The sequence below is a fragment of the Heteronotia binoei genome, chromosome 10 (genome assembly GCF_032191835.1).
Source record: "Heteronotia binoei isolate CCM8104 ecotype False Entrance Well chromosome 10, APGP_CSIRO_Hbin_v1, whole genome shotgun sequence".
Lineage (NCBI taxonomy): Eukaryota > Metazoa > Chordata > Lepidosauria > Squamata > Gekkonidae > Heteronotia > Heteronotia binoei.
In genome coordinates this window covers 51065199-51085230 of record NC_083232.1, presented here as the reverse complement: position 1 = coordinate 51085230, position 20032 = coordinate 51065199, and the positions used below count along the sequence as shown (strand labels likewise).

Sequence of the window (20032 nt, the reverse complement as noted above, 5' to 3'; positions counted from 1 at the left end):
AGGTGTGTATCTGTAAGTTGCAAACCTACTTTTGGTTTATTGACATTCATTACAGAGATCTCATGGTCAAATCTCTGTGCCCTAGGACCCAGGGGAATACAGGAAATGGCTGAGCTTTTGTACATAAGTTGCTTTGTGTGCTGTTCAAGAACATGTGAAAGCACCATGACAGACTGAGAGCTATGTGTTTCTTCCCCATGTATAGTGGTCAGTATCAGCCTACTATCTGAGAAGCCTAGGTTCAAAATCCCCAGTCTTCATAGGAAATGTGCTGGACACACACTCTCAGTCTAATCCCTCATTGATAGCTTGTGGTTATTCTTCATATAAATAGTTCCCATTGCTTTCCTATTGAGAAAGACTGGATCAGGAAGGCATGAATACAGTGAAAAGTGGAAGGGAACCCACATGCACCCAGGAAAGCCCTGACAAAATGAGCTTAACACCACAGAGAGAGAGCGAGAGAGTTTTAGTCAAGCTCATACCTTGACTAAAACTGTGTTAAAGGTCTTAGAAGTGCCTCTTGTGTTTCTTCTGTGAAATTGATGCAGCCAAGCAAAGCAGCCTCTGATATTTCCCTCTTCCCAAAGGGAGGAGGAGGCGCCTCAACCAAAGGAGGGACTTGGCTATGTAGCTCTGCTGTTTAAGACAGCCTGGTACAGCTCTAGCTTTGATTGAGAGAGCTCTAGCTCCTCCATTGGCTGAGCTTCCTCTTCCTTTGGGGAAAAGGGAGGGGGAAGGGGGAAAGAGCAAGATGCTGCTTTGCTTAGCTGCATCGCACTGGAGAATTTTTAAAAAAAATGGCAACCAAAGGAAGGAAGAGCAGGAGAAGGAAACAGACAATGGCCAGTTGCTGGTGGGCCTGATTGAAACCCTGTGGGGGCTGGATCAGGTCTGTGGATCACCCCTGCCTTAGATAACAAAAAATATTCCGAGTCAGGACCTTCAAAACTAATTTCTAATCTGGCTATAGCCAGCAAAAGGGCAGTTCTATCTGCAGTTCTCCAACCTAACAAAACTGTCTCTGGAAGGCTAGGAAGCAACTCTAATGATTTCTCCAATTTCTTTGAGTGTAAGTTTCCAGCAAAGATGTATGGATGGACACGTCCACCATAAATGAAGGAAATGCCCCACCTATCCACACCTTTTCTAGCAGGACTTTCATTTTGCAAAGTTGTTTTGGCATATAATACCACCTGGTAGCCATTTTCAAAGTTTGAAGCTGAATATTAAATTTTTTAAAGAGAAGCTATATGTTTCCCATAAGTCATCTGTCTGAAATCTAGGTTGACAATCCACTAGACAGGAATTTAAGTAATGTTGTGGTTTGCATTTCATATCCTTCAAAAGTATATTGTATAATTTGGATATTAGACCAGCAGCAGTAGAATTTCCATTTTTCAGTAAATTTTCAAAGGGAGTTAAGGGCCCAATGTGATCTTTATGAAGGACAGAAGTGACTAAATGTCTAAGCTGAAAGTACTGGAACCAAAGAATTGGTTGTTCCAATGAGTTTTCAAGCTGAGATTTCTTTTGAACTTTCCTTCTTTCAAGAAGATCTATAAGGCGGAATATACCTTTTCTATGTCAATTAGCAAAAGCCTGAAGGAAACCAAGGTTGACCCAGGAAGGCAATAATTGAGAAGTTCCAGGCAGTAAAGATCACTGTGCTCTATCCCAAATTTTTATAGAGGATTCTAAAAAAGAGTTAGAATAGTTTGTTATTCCCCCCCCCCCCCCAAAAAAAAAAGCTCTCCCGAGAACAAGGCAAAGAGGAGCTTTCTATTTGTCTCCAACCAAGGGAAAGATTAAAAAAACCATGAAGAATTTGAACCAGATTTGATGCCTCATAATAAACTTGTAGATTAGGTATACCTAAACCACCTTTACCTGATAGTATAAGTAATGCAATACCAGAAAATCTCTGCTTTCTAAAACCACAAAAGAAATCTGTAAGCATTTTTTGCCATGACCAGAACATGTGTTTAGGTATCCCCACCAGGAGGGAATGAAAAAGGAAAAGAAATTTTGGTAAGACAAACATCTTAGTTAAATGTGGTTTATCACAAACATCTTAGTTAAATGTGATTTATCAGCCCAGGAAAAGTTCATTTTGGATCATTTCAACAGATGTACTTTAACCTCCAGCACTATCTTCCAAAAATAATTTGTAAGGAATTAATTTGGATAGATCAAAAGGGATCTGAACCCTAAATGTCTCCAGGAGTCCACAACCCAGAGAAAGTTAAATCAAGATTTAAGATGATCAATGTCTGACTGGATGAGACCAATGGGAAACAGTTCTGATTTACTTTGATTAACATATAACCTGGAAATCTTTGCCGTCTGCTAATGCAGAAAAAAGAGCCAGAACTGAATTTTCAGGGTGTGTTATATGCAACACTAACCCATCTGCATAAAGACCAACCTTATGTTCTATGCTTCCAATGTTTACTCCCTCAACAGAAGAATTGTCTTGTATCACTTCTGCAAGAGGCTCCATTGCCAGGGTGAAAAACAGAGGGGACAGAGGGCAATCTTGCAGGTACCTCTTTGAAGAGAGAAAGAAGGAAACATTGAATCATTAGTTTTAATTGTGGCCAAAGGGCTAGCACAAGTCGCTTCTATGGCATTTAGGAAAAATGAGCCAAAATTTATCTGGGACAGCAAACTTGTCAGATAACTTGTATTTAGAGAATCAAAGGCCTTTTCAATGTCTAAGGCCAGTAAGGACATTTTCTGTTTAAAAGTATTACTATAATTAATTACATTACGAATCCCCCAAATGTTTTATGTGAGTGACCTTCTGGGAATAAAGCCTGTCTGATCCAAACGTATATAGTGAGGGATAATTTTTTGTAATCTACTGGCTGGGAGTTTTGCTAAAATTTTTGTATCTACATTCAGAAGAGCTATTGGACAATAGTTTGGGACTCAGGAGATAAAACTTTATGCTCTTTTGGGAGTAAAATCAAATTAGCCTCAGACCAGGATGGGGGGATGGCTTTGTGCCTCAGTATTGAAGATGACACTGGATTTATATTCTACCCTTCACTTTGAATCTCAGAGTGGCTCACAATTTCCTTTATCTTCCTCCCCAACAACAAACACCCTGTGAGGTAGGTGTGGCTGAGAGGAATCTCACAGAAGTTGCCCTTTCAAGGACAAGCTCTGCGAGAGCTATGGCTGACCCAAGGCCATTCCAGCAGCTGCAAGTGGAGACGTGGGGAATCAAACCTGGACTCCCAGATAAGAGTCTGTGCACAACCACTACATCAAACTGTAGATGATTACATAATGATGCTAAAGATTAACCTAGATAAGAATTAAAAACCTTGTAAAATTCTGGACAAAAACCATCTTTGCCAGCAGTATGAAATTCAGCTGTTTTATAGTCTTCTGAATTTAGTGTCAAGGTTTTAGCAGTCTGGGACCAATGTATCTGCAGGACTCTACTCTGTTATATCCATGAAACAGCACTGTATTCTGCAGGTAACAACTCTCTGGTGACCCCCGGCTGTCCTCAACCAGGTGGTGGAACCTGACCTGGTGGAACTCTCTGCCAGATGACATCAGGGCCCTGCAGGACAGGACATGCAAAGCAGGTGTTCCACCAGGCTTTTGGCTGAGGACAGCAATGGTTTGTCATCCAGCTGGCTCCCCCCAAGATGCTTTGTAAGTTTGCCTCCTGCCCCTCCCTTCAGTATCCTAGAATGGTAGTCCAAAATGTTGATAAAAGCTCACAGGGCACCATCTGGGGTTTTCTTGAAAATGTTAGCTTAAAATTATTTGTTGGTTTTTAACTCATATTGTTTTATCATGTATGTTGCACATTGTTCAGGGCCCTGCATAAGCCAGGTTGGGACAATTAATCGTCTAATAAATAATAATTATGTATTTGCATCTAAAAAATGTTTCAGATGACTAAACACAATGTGTCTAGTTTCTATAAGAGGTGTGCAAGACTAATTTGTGGATAACCAAGGAACAGAAACTAAGAATGCTGAAATGCAATGTTACGCAACAGAATGATTTGACAAAATATATTAACTTCTATGATTTAAAACCCAAACACACAAAACTAGAAGCAGCTGATTAAATCAATATTGCTATAGGACTTTCTTACCAACAACCCAAAGTTGGCTCTATACATGATGTGTGTCTCTTTATTTCTTGCATATGTTAGGTAAGGTGGAGTTAAACTTTCCCTTCCCGTGGCCCTGTTATTTTTACACTTTTCCTTTGTGGCCCACTAAAATTTGGGGCTGGAGCCAGGAGACTTTGGGGGTGGGGCCAGGAAACAGTAAATGATGTACAAACATGCTTAAAACTCTTGCAAAATTTTGTTTAGGAAAGGTAGAAGAAGAATAGGATTTTGCAATGCAATTTTAAAACTAAAACACACAAAAAAACACAAGGGTCACACAGCAGAAAACTAAACATATAAAATACTCTCAGCCTGGGAAAACATGAAATGGCAACCTGGGAAAACATGAAATGGCAGGCAGGCAGGAACGAAGGAAAGAGATGGGGTAAGAATGACAGAGAGTGAAAGACAGACAAAATAAAGACAGAACGAAGGAAGGAAGGAAGGAAGGAAGGAAGGAAGGAAGGAAGGAAGGAAGGAAGGAAGGAAGGAAGGAAGGAAGGAAGGAAGGGAGGGAGGGAGGGAGGGAGGGAGGGAGGGAGGGAGGGAGGAAGGAAGGAAGGAAGGAAGGAAGGAAGGAAGGAAGGAAGGAAGGAAGGAAGGAAGGAAGGAAGGAAGGAAGGAAGGAAGGAAGGAAGGAAGGAAGGAAGGAAGGAAGGAAGGAAGGAAGGAAAAAGACTGACAGAGAGAGACATGAAATGGCAGGGCATTTCAAACTTCTTCCCCCCCCCCCTCAGATTAGTAATGGGAAGGAAGGAAGGAAGAGATGGGGGAGGGAAGGGTGAAAAGAAAGCAGCTTTAACTTTCTACTGCTTCCTAATTTCATACAGTCCTCTCCCCAGCTGAATTTTAGAAGGTGCACTCCTCCTGTCTCTGAATATCTGTGCACAATGAGGGCTAGAAACATTTTTTAAAATACGGGTTGTGGTCCTCAAGAGTCCAAAACAAAAGTCGTAGGTGCCTATATTAAAAGGGACAATCCGTCGCTGTGTCTCAGTTCAGTCAGACCTCTGGGCCCTCCTTGGTTGCAATTGGTACACCTTTTCCAGCTCTGTGCGTCCTTTGAAAAGGGGAGTGACTAAAACTGTGGGCACTATTCCAAATGCATCTGTGATATAGATTTATATAATAGCATTAGGATCCTGGCTGTTTTATTTTCAATACTGTTCCTGACATGTCACATCAAACCAAAGGTCCTTCTAGTCCAGCACACTGTCTCTAGAGCTGGCCAATTAGATGCCTTGGAAGTTTACTAGTGAGGCATAGTGAAATAGCTGTACCCCAGTGTTTGCCCCTGTCACCCATTATTTATTTGTTGTTGATATTTTAATGTTTTTTAGTTTTTATCCATCAATTGGAGGCATGGTATTTTTAATCATTACAGCATCATTCTAGGGCAGAGGTGTCCAAACTTGCATAACATAAGAGCCACAGAGAATAAAAATCAGATGTTTGAGAGCTGAAAGACATGAACATCAGAGGAAGGAAGGAAAAAACCAGAAAGGGTGGAGACAGAAAGATAAAGCAAATAGGGTTACCTTCAGGAGCCTTTCCGGACATTGTAATTGACCGGGGGTGGGGAAGGAGGGGGGGATAGGCACAACAGGGGGAAGGGGGGGAGGCAAATGCAACATGGCAAATGCAAAACTAGGCACAACATGGGGGAGGGGGAGGCAAACGCCTAGTTTCTCCCCCTCCTCTCTCCCTTCCCCACCCCAGGTCAATTACAATGTCCAGAAGGGAGCTGCTCAGGGCTGTGTAAAGGACCCCCATCACCTGATTGTCGAAAGGGTGCTGCCACCACTGCAGCGGGTAGAGCTGAGTGCCATCGCCAGCTCCTCCCCCCCCCCCCCCGGGGAAGATCAGAGGGACACCACGAGGAGGCTGGGGCTGCTTTGGCAGGAAGAGCCTGGCTGATTGTAAGTCATTTGAAGAGCGCGCTGAAGGAAGTAAGGGAGGGGCAAAACTCCTCCTCCTCCAGCCTGCTCTTCAAACATTGAATCAGGCCAGGCTCTGTCGAAGCAGGTAGGGCCTCTGAGCCTCCTCTGATCATGCGGGTGGGGGAGAGGAGTGGAGCCCAGTGTGGCGCTGGGGAAAGGGAGGGAGGGGACAGGCCCTGGCGGTGAGCTGAGCCTCGTCCTGAAGGAGCCGCGCATTGGTGCTGCAAGGGCAGGGGGCGGTGGCAGGGGGGGTGTCAGAGGGCAGGGAGTGGAGGCTCGGTTGTAAACAGGCTGCAGACCGGGACCGGTTCACGCCCCAGGGTTTGGGAACCCCCGTCCTAGAGGCATCATTTGAAGTACAGCACAGGAGCAAGAATAGGTATGTCCCAGTTTTGGTATACACACCAAGTAATTATAAAACAGCAGATCGCTTTTCTATGTTCCTACATGGACTCTATGACATCAAAATATAAAATAGCATTTACATAAAACAGCATTTTTACCATCCAGACTGAAAGATACTATACACACAGTCTAGAGTTTCTGGTATGGCGTGTAATTAGTGCTCTGTCTGCCAACTTGAGCACGTGGTCCCAATCTAGTGAAAGAAGAGTGAAGGCAAAAAAAGAAAAAAAAATCTGATTTTGGGAACAAAATTAGTCTTGCTGAATTAAAATGCGTGCTTTTCACCAAGAAACATGCCCAATATGGGATGTGAACTATGAATTTAATTTCAAAACCAATACAGGATCCACACCATTTCTGCTTATATTTCCTCACCCTCAATGTAGCATTTCTAACAAGTAGCCCAAATATGATCTATATTTTACTTATTCAGCTACCCTTATTCCTTTCTATTGCATACTCAAAGAGATTGAAGTTATTGCTCCGGGAACACCAGAATAGTATTGATAGAATGGAAAGAATTCTATTAATGGAAAGAAATGCCCATTCTTATTTTCATTGCAGACAGAATGTAATCTGTGGAGAATGTGTAGTGGATGGTTTAAGAGGCAAAGTTGTAGCACAGATAGGTCTTGTGAAGAAGCAGCACTATCAGTTCTCAGGGTCTTCAGTAGGATATTTTTGAAACCACCAACAGTACTAAGGGTATGTATTTTGCTCTACTGATAAGATATGGTGTACTGTGAAAGAAACTACATTTCAGCTATATTCAGGTGATATTTTATTACCATATATTATTTTACAAGTTTTACTGAAGGCCATTAAAAGTGCTATAAAATTAGACCCTAACACAAGAAATTAATTGCATGATATAACACAGATGACAAAGTGGAACAGAAGGGGGGAAACTAAGATAGAATATACAAAAATAGGTAGTAATACTGATGGAATTTAGATGCTGATTTGCTTGGAATGGGGAAAGTAGTTGTGTGGGGCAGGATAATAAATTTATCCTTTTTGAGAAGAATATCTTGATTTAGAAAAACAGTAGACTACCAATACACCAGTTTATAGCATGTAAGTGAAGCTAATTCAGAAAACAAACCAATATTATGCACTAGCTTACAATAAGGCAACACACCAGTTTGTACCCTTGGCACTTAGTGATGGGATATTTGGTATAGCAGAAGCAACATGATACAAGTCTTGATTTGTTGATTTTTTTGTATTTTTTTTCTGAAAAATGTACATCATCCCTTTGAACCTTTAAGTTTTACAGTATTTCTATAACTGATTGTTAACATTATTCTTGTAAAAAACAGACAAAAATATACTACAGAAATTGTTTAAAAACAAGAGTACATTAAAAATTCAGGAAGAGTCAAGTTACTTCTAAACTATTACATTTAGTGATAGCCAAAGCCTCAAATACTTTGAGACTAATGGCCCAATCTACACTTCTTTACATCTGTTACTAAAAATACTATTTAATTGAAAGGTATTTTCTTTAACGCTTTTTAAATTAGTGATAGACTCCTAAATTTGAAATTATATGAAGTGTTCTATCACCTTTTCAAGAAGTGCAAATTACAAACTAGAGGAAACAAAATTTAACTGTGATTTAACACAGACAGAGAAATGAGCAGGAAGAAACCAAGTCTGAAATCTTAGTATCAATAGCTTCCCAGCAACTTAAATGAACTGACCAACAAATAGTTTCCCCCACTGCTATACAGCCATGTCTTTACAAATATTTCTTTGTTTGGTTAAGTTTTAAAAACCTTGAGTAGTTAATTGCTCTTTTATGAAAACTGTGACCACCACCCTGGAAGGCATGGCTTATTTTTTATCTTCCTTTAAAAGAATTTAAACTGTCATTTACATTATATATAGGTATGTAATAAACATTTTATATAGTATAACACTTCAAAATTAATTGGCATAGATTATTTTACAAAGACATTTATAGTGTTTATTACATACGGACCATACAGCATGTAAGAGTGTGCAATTATATGAACATATACACATTTCCAACCTCCCGTTTAAACTACTATGAAGCACCAAACATTGGTGTCTGCAGTTCTAAAACTTCTCAGATAAAATTCCAAACACAATTTTTTATTTTTTCAAAGTTTAAAATATCCTTTCATTACAAGGATTCTATTTCTAAATCTGAACTAAAATAAATTTTCAGATTCGTTTTTTGAACAAAGTCTGTTAAAGTGAATTCACATACATAGAAAGTTAGCTTTTTCCTTTAGAGTGCAATTGTCAGGGAGATTTAATACCAGCAGATCCCCTTCCCCATCTCAATAGCTGAAAAGCAGCAGCCAATCAAAATATGACCCTCCATGTAGAAATCTGTACAAAAGTAAATTTTAGTACTATTTACTATTGAGACACTGCTTTCTACTAGTTTTTAAAAATTATACTGTCAATACCCATTTTAATGGAAGTATTTGCATAGAGCGGCCTTGCAATTTTTAAAAAGACCATTTACGGTAATAAGTACTGTAACACAAGATAAGGCACATGCTTTGTTCATTATTTGAGATTCAAAGCTAATCCTGAGGAAATTTTCTCCTACAAGATATTTGTTTTACCCTGTTGTACCTGAAAAATGCAGAAAAAACATAAATCAAAATTTTAGTCTTTAACCTTGTAAAAACTCACCATATAGAGAATTATCTGAAATTCAAGATAAGTGAATACTGTTTCAGAATGAATACGATGCTTTAAAAAACCAAATCAAAGTAGCTATTGAATTGTCACAAAGTATGAATGATTAAGTTTAGAGTGATCCCCTCCATACGTGCTCCTTTTTAGAAATAAGGTAGCTAAGTTGTGAGGCACTTAAGGCTAACCATAAATGAGGAATGGATTGGTAGTACAAAACCAAAAGTTGCATATCAAATTCCTTGTACTGAACTTTCTACTAAAGTGCTAGAACCTGAAATGTAATGTGAAAAGAGAAGTTGAAAAATACTAAATGAAGTAAACAACTATAAAGGAAAGAAAGATTATGTAATAAAATCCAGCGCTTTACTCATTCTTCTGTTTGGAACACTGGCTTTATTTAAAAAGCTCTTAAAAATCCAAGAAAACTCTTTTCTTATGCCACCCCAAATAAGATTTTCAAAGTGCCTATTTTTTTCTTCAAAACAATAAAACCATTTGCCTTATCTTATGTTCTACAATGTGATGCAGTACATAATATTGCACTAGTGCATATTTTCAGTTTCTGAAGATTACCATGCACACTTTAGGCCTAGATTGCAACTCCAACTTCCACCCTTCTAAACATTACGTTCTAGATGACAAAATCTTATATGTATGCATGCAAATATGTGCAACCCAACTCCATTCTGAGTTTTTAAAAATCCACTCATGATCTAAATCTCTGCAGGAATTTGCTCTTGAATTACATAAAACCACTGGATGCCAAATCCGAGAAAGATCTAGATTCTGTTGGATGATGAATAGGCTGAAGTTGTGTGACAGGCTGGGTGCTGACGACGTCTAACTGTGGTGGATATCCATCACTCAGGCTTCCTCCATTAAAACTGTTCTGGAACTGAAAAAGAGGCAAGACTTTATTATAGAAAAATGGCTTCCTATTTAATACTAAATATTCACAGCTAAGCAAAGTAAATAATTCATCACGAAATTCATTCAATCGGCTGGCCTTCTTTGCTGCGATACTATCTCTGCTGCGATACCATCTTAAAATCCTTAATTACTGTATTTTAGATCATCAGTATGCTGCAGAATGTGCCCACCTGAAACCAACATCTATAAGTTGCTTATAGTTTTATTGTACTGTTTCACATTGTTTTGATTTTAATTGTAAGTTTTAATTGTTGTTTTATTATGTTGTTATCTGCCCTGAGCTTGTTTCTAGGAAAGGGTGGAATATAAAATAAATAAATAAAATTTCACTACTCAACCAGAAATTACAAAGCTCCTGCAAATATGTTACAAAGAATCTAAGATCCTTGCATGTCATGGAATGCCATCCCAAAATCTTCCTGACTGAGGCAGACCTAGAGGACTGGTACGGGGTGAGAGAGGAGCAGAAAAAAATCCTGCTTACACACTGTAGATTGTGAATGGTCCTTTGGTCCCAGCCACTATAAAATATAGATTCTAGACCAGGGGTAGGGAACAGTGCCTCTCCAGATGTTTTTTGCCTACAACTCCTATCAGCCCCAAACAATGCAAAAGATTTAATCATAGAGATACAGAGATGCCACTCTGTATCTATAGATAATTAAAGTCAATGGTGGTTTTTAGCTGAAAACAAGAAGTTTGAGTTTCACATGATGATGGTATTTTTCGGTTTCTATGATCAGGTCCAAAAGATTTTTCAGGCCAACTCCCAACCCTGTTCCGCCAGCCTCTGGCTAGAAGTCATTAACTGTCAGCTGCTGACTGCAAAAGAGTCTACCTCCCACTCCCGGCTCTCTGAATGAGCTGTAAGGTTCACTAGATTGTTGCACTGTATCATACTGGCTCACTGATATTTACAAATGCAGCTTTACAATGAAATACTGAACAACTTAATAGTACACTTGTATATTTCTTCAAGATTTTTTTTTCAAATTTACTTTAATCCAGTCAAAACATAAGAATAGCTGCTACTGTTCTGCAGGAAAGGCAATTGTCTTTATAGCTAGTAAACCTGGATTCTTACATAAGCACTCTACATTGAAAGCATCATATTTGAAGAATTTGCATAAGTCTTCCATGAACATATGTTCTGTTTATGTTATGTGGTGTACTTTGCCAAGTCAGACTTGACGAGAATCATGAATCCATAAGCAATACTACATTATGTAGTCAAATAAGTACCCTGAAAGGATTTCTTTAGTCATTATTTTGTTTACAGAATTAAGCAAATGGTCCATGTATTGTGTCATCCTTTGACATGATATACACAAAGTTAATATTGATGAGAAAAACATACAAAGATTTTACATATGTTCCTTACAAGCTGATAAGCACAGCATACAGAAGCATTGATATAACGTCACAGAAAAGCATTTGACAGTTTATAGCTCTAACTTTGCAGCACAAAGGAACAAAACCTACTTTTTGACAGTACATAGCCAGAAACACAGTGGGTGCCTTCACACATACTAAAGAATGCACTCTGCAACTGGATTTTTACTGAGTAAGAATTGCAAAATCAACTTGCAAAGAGTCACTCTATGAAAGTACCCAGTGTATTTCCCCAAAACTTCAGCACAGCCTCCTCTCTTGCTCCTTCCCCCATTTCTCTTTAGTTAGCATAGGTGTGGAAGCCTTTCTGTTCACAAAGAGCCATTTGTTACTATAAGCCAAGCAACTTTTCAGAATGGCATTTTTATTAAATAGCTTTTGAAATTTGTCTGCAGATATGCAATGTAGTTGATCCATCATGGGGAAGAAAAAAAGTGGCTGTGAATCTAGACTTTTTAAATCAGCACTGTCAAAACACGGAAATTTTATTCTCCTAGTTATAGGGAAAGAATGATGGAAGCCTGACACTTCACAGAAATACCTCCTAGCAAGTTCTTTGTCTGAACCTGCATGATCTTCCCTTGTAAGATGCTACCAGCTGCTTTGCTTCCCCCTCCACCATGCTATTATTCTATTTGTTTCCTTATACCTTTCTATCCGATCTATTTTTAGTTTCTTTTTTTAGATAATAGCTTTAATTAGTCTGTTGTCTTTGGATAGGTCTTTTTTTTTTTTTTTTGGTTTGTCTTGGTCAAGCTGTTGTTTTTAAAGTTATTCAGCTGGCTAAGAATCAAGGAAGGAGTGTGGATAGACCGGAGCAGTTTTCTTTCTTAGTGGTGTTCGAGCTAACCTCCATTAGTAGTTCAAGCTTTATTCTACTCTCATTTTTGTGCCCTGATTGAAGAGTTTAATTGATCTTACAAGTGCTTATTTTACAGTTAATATAGTATCTGGAGTTATTCTGTAGCTAATATAATAGGTATTAGTGTACATTGCTCACTCTGTTTAATTTCTTCTCTATTTTGCTCAGCTTTGTTTTTGTTGTTTTTATTTAGGATTTGTTTTTGGTATGTTTTTCTTTTGCGCCATGGTGGGGTTTCTTTGAACTATTTATGATAGGTTTTTCAAGTATCCAAGAGAAGAGGCATAAAGTTTCCACAGCTATGCTATAGGCAAGAAAAGGTCTCACCCTTCCCCAATTGATGAGGCCCCAAAGCTAAAGCAGGCTAAGATGGGTCATTTTATAAACTCCCTTAAATCTCTTGAATCTTACTGGCATCCAAATAGTTTTAGGATCTTCAAGAGTAAGAACCACTAGTGACCTCCACACATCATATACAGCCTCCTAAGAAAGACACAGCAATGCATACTGACGCCCAAGACACTTTTGTGTTTGCAAATTTCACTTCCCTTATAGTTAACACATTACAAAAGATATATAGTAACATTGCATATCTCTGATGAGGTGCAATCTTTTGAATCTGCCCACCTCCCCCTGTTAAGTAGGATAGATGCCCTTAGAGATATGGGAGGAAAATATGAGCTGACAGATCTTAGTAGAATACAACAGTTGTTGCAGTTAATCCCTGTCAGGTAATGATCCACCTCTAGAGGGGTAGGTTTCTCCTGTGGAATAACATGCATCAAATTAAACAAAGGCTTTGCAAACTTACGCAGGTTGATATGGCAAAACTGAACCTATGGGGGGTTTGCCATGGAAATTGGTCTTTTAGTAGATTGTTATTAACATTTCAAATAAGAAAACTGACTGATATGTTATGGAAACTGACAGGGCAATTTAGGGAATATGGCATTTCCCTGGTGAGAAAAACAGGTTGCATACCTGTAACTGATGATCTTCGAGTGGTCATCTGTGCATTCACATGTTGGGATGATTGGCGCCTAGTTCTTTCTGCATCCTCCTACTGGGCATGCCCAGGGACTCCACTGCGCATGTCCAGAGGAGGGCGCCATTATCCAGCCAGTTTCCTTCTTACTGCCAACCAAACGGATACAAGAAGGCTGACAGCAGAGGGGAAGGAGGGCAGGTTGTGTGAATGCACAGATGACCACTCGAAGATAATCAGTTACAGGTAAGCAACATGTTTATCTTCTTTGTGGTCTCTGTGCTTCACACTGTTGGGAGAGTAGGAAGCTGGTCCTACCTGGAGGAGGGTGCTGCCAGACTTTCTTATTGAGTAGATGACAGAACCGACCGACCCACTATGGCCCTTTGCTTGGCATGGGTATCCAGAACGTAATGTCTGACAAAGGAGTTGGGAGAAGCCCACGTAGCAGCATTGCATATGTCCTGCAGTAGAACCCTCTGTAAGAATGCCGTCAATGCGGCCATCGCTCTAGTGGAATGTGCCTTCACTGGGCCAGGAAGAGGTCTCTTAGCTAGGGCGTAGCACAGTTTAATTGCCTCGACAATCCACTTGGAGAGCCTCTGGGCTGAGATCGCAGCTCCCTTCTTATCCTGTGCATAAGATACAAAAAGATGGCTGGATGACCGTAAGGATTTAGTCCTGGTCAAATAGAACAAGAGCACTCATCTAGCATCCAAGGAATGCCATCTCCTATCTGCCTCAGTCTTAGGATTCGAAAAGAAGGTGGGAAGGTGGCTAGCCGACTAAAGATGGAAGAAAGAAACCATCTTAGGAAGAAATGTGATGTCAGGCCTCAGAGTGACCCCTTCCGCATGGAAAGTAAGGAAAGGTGGGGCATGGCGGAGTGCAAACAGTTCACCCACTCTCCTAGCCAAGTTACAGCTACCAGCAGCGCCATTTTCCATGTCAGAAGGTGTAGGCTACACGTGGCCATTGGCTCAAAGGGCTTACGTGTGAGCATAGTAAGAACCAGTTGCAAGTCCCAAGGCACGGAGGTTTTTGGCTCTGGTGCATACTTATGTATCAGTCATCTCATAAAGCGCTTACAGTCTGGATGGGAAAACACTGAACCACCATCAACAAGGTTGTGGAATGCCGACACTGCTGATAAGTAGACTTTGACTGAAGAATAGGACAGACCCTTCCGCCTTAGTGATAGTAGGAACAATCCATAGCCCACAGTTCAGTCTCCCTATGAAAACTCAGAAACTTTTCCATTTATACAAGTATGATGCCCTGGTTGCTGGCTTCCTGTTGTTGGTGAGGACGTCCTGTATCTCAGAAGAGAATGGTGTTAGCGAACCAACCACGGCGTGAGCTTCAGATGCAGAGCGTCGTGGTGGAGTAGCAACCCTCTTAGTCCGTCAGGATGTTGTGTGCTTGAGGGAAGTGGACGTACCTGTTCCTGCTCAAGTGTAGGAGCATTGGAAACCATGGCTGGCGTGGCCACCATGGTGTTATGATGATGCAATGAACCTCCTCCACAATCAGTCTGTGCACCACCCAATTTATCAGCTGAATTGGTGGAAACATATAAAGGAAATGTTCCGTCCAGGCAATGACAAGTTCATCACCCAGCGACTCCAGATCCCTGTCATTGCGAGTGCAGAACAGAAGACACTTTTTGTTCGCTCTCATGGCGAATACATCCACTTATGGGCTCCCCCATTCGTGGAACACTGGACCCAGGAATCTGTTGTTGAGCACCCACTCATAGAGGGTCGCCCCCCCCTGCACGGCTGAGGAAGTCCACCTGCACATTCAGGTCTCCTGCAATGTGCACAGCTATGAGATAGATCCCACAAAGAATACACCATTCTCAAATCTGTAATGCCAGCCCACATAGGCTTCTGGATACTGTCCTTCCTGTCTGTTTATACATCTGAGAGCGGTGGTGTTGCCTGTATGAACTGTTATGGTTTTTCCCTGCAGGGTTGGAAGAAGAAGATATTGGATTTATATCCCGCCCTCCACTCCAAAGAGTCTCAGAGTGGCTCACAATCTCCTTTACCTTCCTCCCCCACAACAGACACCCTGTGAGGTGGGTGGGGCTGAGAGAGCTCTGACAGAAGCTGCCCTTTTAAGGACAACCTCTGCCAGAGCTATGGCTGACCCAAGGCCATGCTAGCAGGTGCAAGTGGAGGAGTGGGGAATCAAACCTGGTTCTCCCAGATAAGAGTCTGCACACTTAACCACTACACCAAACTGGCTCTCCAGGAAGGATCTCAGGGCAAACCAGATGGCCATCAGCTCCAGGAAGTCGATGTGGCATTGCGTGAGATTGGAGTCCCATAATGCTCCCACTGACATGCTCCCGAGATGGACCCCCCATCCCTCCAGAGATACGTCCATAGTCACCGTCTCCAATGGGCTTGGCTTTTGAAACGGGGCACCACCCAGAAGGTTGGCTTCCACTGTCCACCACCTCAGAGCAAAGACAAGAGATGTAGGGATCGTCATGATCATTCTCTGAGAGTGTCTCGTGGGTTTGAAATGTCGCAAAACTCACAGTTGTATTGACTGCATTCTAAGCCGGGCAAAGGGTATCACCAACGTGGTAGTTGTCATCAGTCCTAACAGTCTCTGCAGCCGAATGGCTGGAACTGATCTTGTCCGTAAGACCTCCATTGCTGTACTGCTTAGTTCCTTTGCTCTTTCCTGTGGGAGGAAGGCTCATGTCGCCCTGGAGTCCCCTATGAAGTGCAATGATTGTGAGGGAGTGAGGTGGGACTTTTGTAATTGACTTGTAGTTCTAGATGGTGGTGGAGCATCAGGGTGCCATCGACACTCTCCCTCAGTTGTGGCTCTGACTTGGCTACTAAGAGCCAATCGTCTATATATGGGACAATTATCCCTTGTAGCCTGAGGTGAGCAGCTACCACCACCATGGACTTCATGAAGACGATGGGTGCAGTGCATATGCCGAAAGGAAGGGCTGTATACTGATAATGGTCCTGACCAATTGCAAAGCTCAGGTATCTTCTGTGATCTGGGCATATGCTGAGATGGAAATATGAACATATATGAACATATGAAGCTGCCTTATACTGAATCAGACCCTCGGTCCATCAAAGTCAGTATTGTCTTCTCAGACTGGCAGCGGCTCTCCAGGGTCTCAAGCTGAGGCTTTTCACACCTATTTGCCTGGACCCTTTTTTTGGAGATGCCAGGGATTGAACCTGGTACCTTCTGCTTCCCAAGCAGATGCTCTACCACTGAGCCACCGTCCCTCCCCATCCTGGAGATCGATGGTAACCATCCAGGAGTTTGCTTGGAGAAGAGGCAGGATATGCAATAGTGTAGTCATACAAATTTTTTTAGTGAGAATGAAGTTGTTGAGTGCCCTCAAGTCCAGGATGGGCTGCAGGCCCCCATTCCTTTTGGGTATCGTGAAGTATCTTGAATAGAAGCCCCTGCTGATCTGATGGGGGGGGGACACTGGCTCTATTGCCCTCTTGCTCAGTAGTGATGTAACTTCCTGGGCAGGGGTGGTTTGATGAACTCGATCGAATATCCATGCTGTATTATGGAGAGGACCCATGTATCGCTTGTGATATTCTGTCATGACGTAAGGAAAGGGAAGAGGCGGATAGAAGATGATTGGAGTGGCACTGTCTCAGAATCAAAGTCCCTGCTTGGGGTTTTTAGAGGACTTGCTTCTATTCTGTTGCTGCTGTGACTGAGAATGCAACTTAGTCTTCTGCTGAAAGGATGGGTGTTGGGACGACGAGTAAAACCTCGAACGCCAGGATCCCTCTGGTGAGTTATGTGCTGATCCTCTTCTGGACCATGGTCTTGGCCACGAACGCTGCTTATACTGTTTAGAAGTAGGTGAGACATTTAGGTTGCGAGATGCCTTTATACTCTTGTCTATGTCTTGGAGTACTGTGTCTGTAGTGAAGTGGAAGAGATCAACCCCGTCGAAGGGGAGGTCTTCTATGGTGGACTTCATGTCAGGGTTGAGGGACGTGGATCTAAGCCATGAATGTCTGCGCAGGGCAACAGCAGATGTAAGTGTCTTAGCAGAAGTGTCCAGGTTATGTTTAACTGAATTGACTTATTGCTTCGCCACCGCCATGCCCTCCTTCTGTATCTTCTTGACCTTACTTTGGGTTTCCACAGGTAGGGAAGGCAGGATTTCGGACAACTGGTCCCAGAGGGCGTACTGGTATCTGCTGAAGCATGCTAGATAATTGGCGTTTTTGATTCCAAGAGCTGCTGTGGAATAAAACTTGCGTCTGAAAGCATCCAATTTCTTTCCCTCCTTGTCCACCGGTGTGGATAAGGCATGTTTGTCCTTAGATGAAGAAGTCACTGCCAGGGAATTAGGCTTGGGGTGACAGAAAAGGAATTCAGCTCCCTTCTCTTGTATCTTGTACATATGATCCAGTCTTCTAGAGGATACTGTAGTGGATGCTGGCTTGTCCCAGGTAGTCTTGGCAGCCTGCAGGTGAACTAAAGTCAACGGCAGTGCCACAGCTGTAGAAGTGTCCTTCTGGACAATGTCATATACCAGTCATTACCAATGTCATGTAACCTCTGGTTGTGGTCGCACTATTGAAAGTCCCAGTGATGATGCCATCCTTTTAACCAGGTCCCCATAGGACTTCATGTCCTCCGATGGTGATATTGGGGCATCCTCAGTTACTGGGGTGGACAGTGTTGGTTCCTTAGGTGAAGAGTCTGACTGCTTGGAGTCCGATCCTTGGTCCGATGATAAAGGGTCTTCCTCCAGCACAGATTTCCCCGACTCCGACCGGGGAGAGGGGCGTTTCTGCTTCGGTACCAATGGTTCCTCTGTTGGTTTCCTTTTGGGTGCCTTGGGTCTTGGGGAATATGGTCTGGTCAAGACCAAACGCATGCCCCAGTCCCTGGGAGGTCCCCATGGGTAAGATGGGGGGGGAGGTCCTTATGGGTAGCCCCAAGGCCTCTGGTCCTACTGTTGCATCGGGGGCATCAGAGACCATCGGTATGGATCTGGAGGTGGATATGGTCTGTACGGATCCGGAGATTAGTACGGATCGAGTGGCGCACGAGGTTCATCCGGATATCTGACTGGTTGCTCTTCAGGGCGCTTAGGGGGGTCCGGGTCTACTGGATCCCTTCTCGGTGTGGAGGGTCTACTATTGGACACAGAGTCAGAATCGGGGTTGCTTGGCTGTGTGAGGTCGATCTGGTCTGTGTTGACCCCTGCGGAGTCTGCCCCCATGTCTTGTCTCTCCTCTGGGGAATCCTCCTGTCTCATCGGTGTCTGCAGAATGTGTGATGGAACTGACACTGAAAAAGATAGGTCCGGAGTGGGTATCGATGGCCCTTGGCGTGACCTAGTGGATGAACTGTGCGGTCTCTTACTGGAGGATCAAGCAGGTTTGTCGTCCTCAAGATTTATGCTTGTCCTTTTTCCGCTTCTTGGCTGGTGAGGTCAAAGATGACTGGGATGAAGTTAGTAGTCATTTCAGCGTCGTAGCCACGGAACCGAGATTTGTTGAGGTCGATACTGACGCCAAAGCCTTCAATGGCGTTTTTAAGCGGGAAGTAGCCACCACTGATGCCATACATTTTTCCAAGTTGGGCCGTTTTTCAACCGCTCTCTGAGGTGTAAGGGCAAAGATGAAGAGCGCAGCCTGAAGATGGGCAGCCCGATTCTTCCTCGTCTGTTTGCTGAACTTGAGGTAATGGTGGCAGATGTCTGTTCTGTGCGACTCCCCTAAACAGAGCAATCAAAGGGAGTGGCCATCTGCCGGCGTGAGCTTGCTCCTGCAATGGGAACAATGCTTAAAACAGCCCCACATGGGCCGGGAGGCCCTGGGTGGGGAAAAAGGGAGGGGGAAGGGAGGGGAGAACTGGGAGAAGAAATAACAAACAGGGAATGACTAACAAGATTTTTTTTTGGGGGGGGGCGCGAACGGAGAGATTACCAACCCGAGTCCAAGGAAATCCGTCCTGCTACAAGTGCAGTCAGAAGGAAACTGGCAGGATAATGGCGCCCTCCTCTGGACATGCACAGTGGAATCCCTGGGCATGCCCATAGGAGGACACAGAAAGAACTAGAAGCTTTAGATCACCGTTGGGGTTAGCGCAGGTGCCGATCATCCCAACAGTGTGAAGCACAGAGACCACGAAGATGATCATTTAAAAATAACAATGTTGCTTCCTTAATCAAATGGTGTAAAGGGCTGTTTATCTGCTCCCATAGAGGTGAGGAGGGGCGTAAGACAAGTTTGGGTCCTTGCTCTACCTTGTTTTATTCTTTACTGTTTCAAATATTTTATTTGGTTTCAAAGAACTCAGAAATAAAGAAAAAAGCATAAATAATAAGAAATAAAACATAATTATACATAGATATTTTCCCTTCTACCTTTGCTATTTCAATGCAGCTCATAGAAAACACTAACAGTGCACCCTGTTTTTTCTTTAACATTAATAATTTAGCCCCTCGTCTGAATATGATGTCTTTACATTCCCCCACAGCTACGGACTCATTTGATTCTGGTCACGCTATAGACAGACAACACAGCTCTGGTATCAGTAACCAAAGTGGGATTGCGTCAATCAATTGAGATCTTTATTCAAAACTGTGCTGCTGAGCACATTGTAAACAATTTAGAAAAATTCAAGGTTTTCACTTTTGCTAGATCTTGCTAAAT

The 20032-nt window shown here is 42.3% G+C and overlaps 1 protein-coding gene across 1 annotated transcript in view; it reads right to left on the bottom strand.

The window, feature by feature from the left end:
* Positions 1-7256: 7256 nt before the first annotated feature.
* Positions 7257-20032, bottom strand: part of AHR (aryl hydrocarbon receptor) — a 79355-nt gene continuing 66579 nt past the window's right edge. The window contains exon 11 of the mRNA XM_060248607.1: positions 7257-10069. Coding sequence (XP_060104590.1) covers positions 9917-10069 — 153 coding nt within the window. The 3' untranslated portion in view covers positions 7257-9916. The remainder of the gene's footprint in view (positions 10070-20032) is intronic.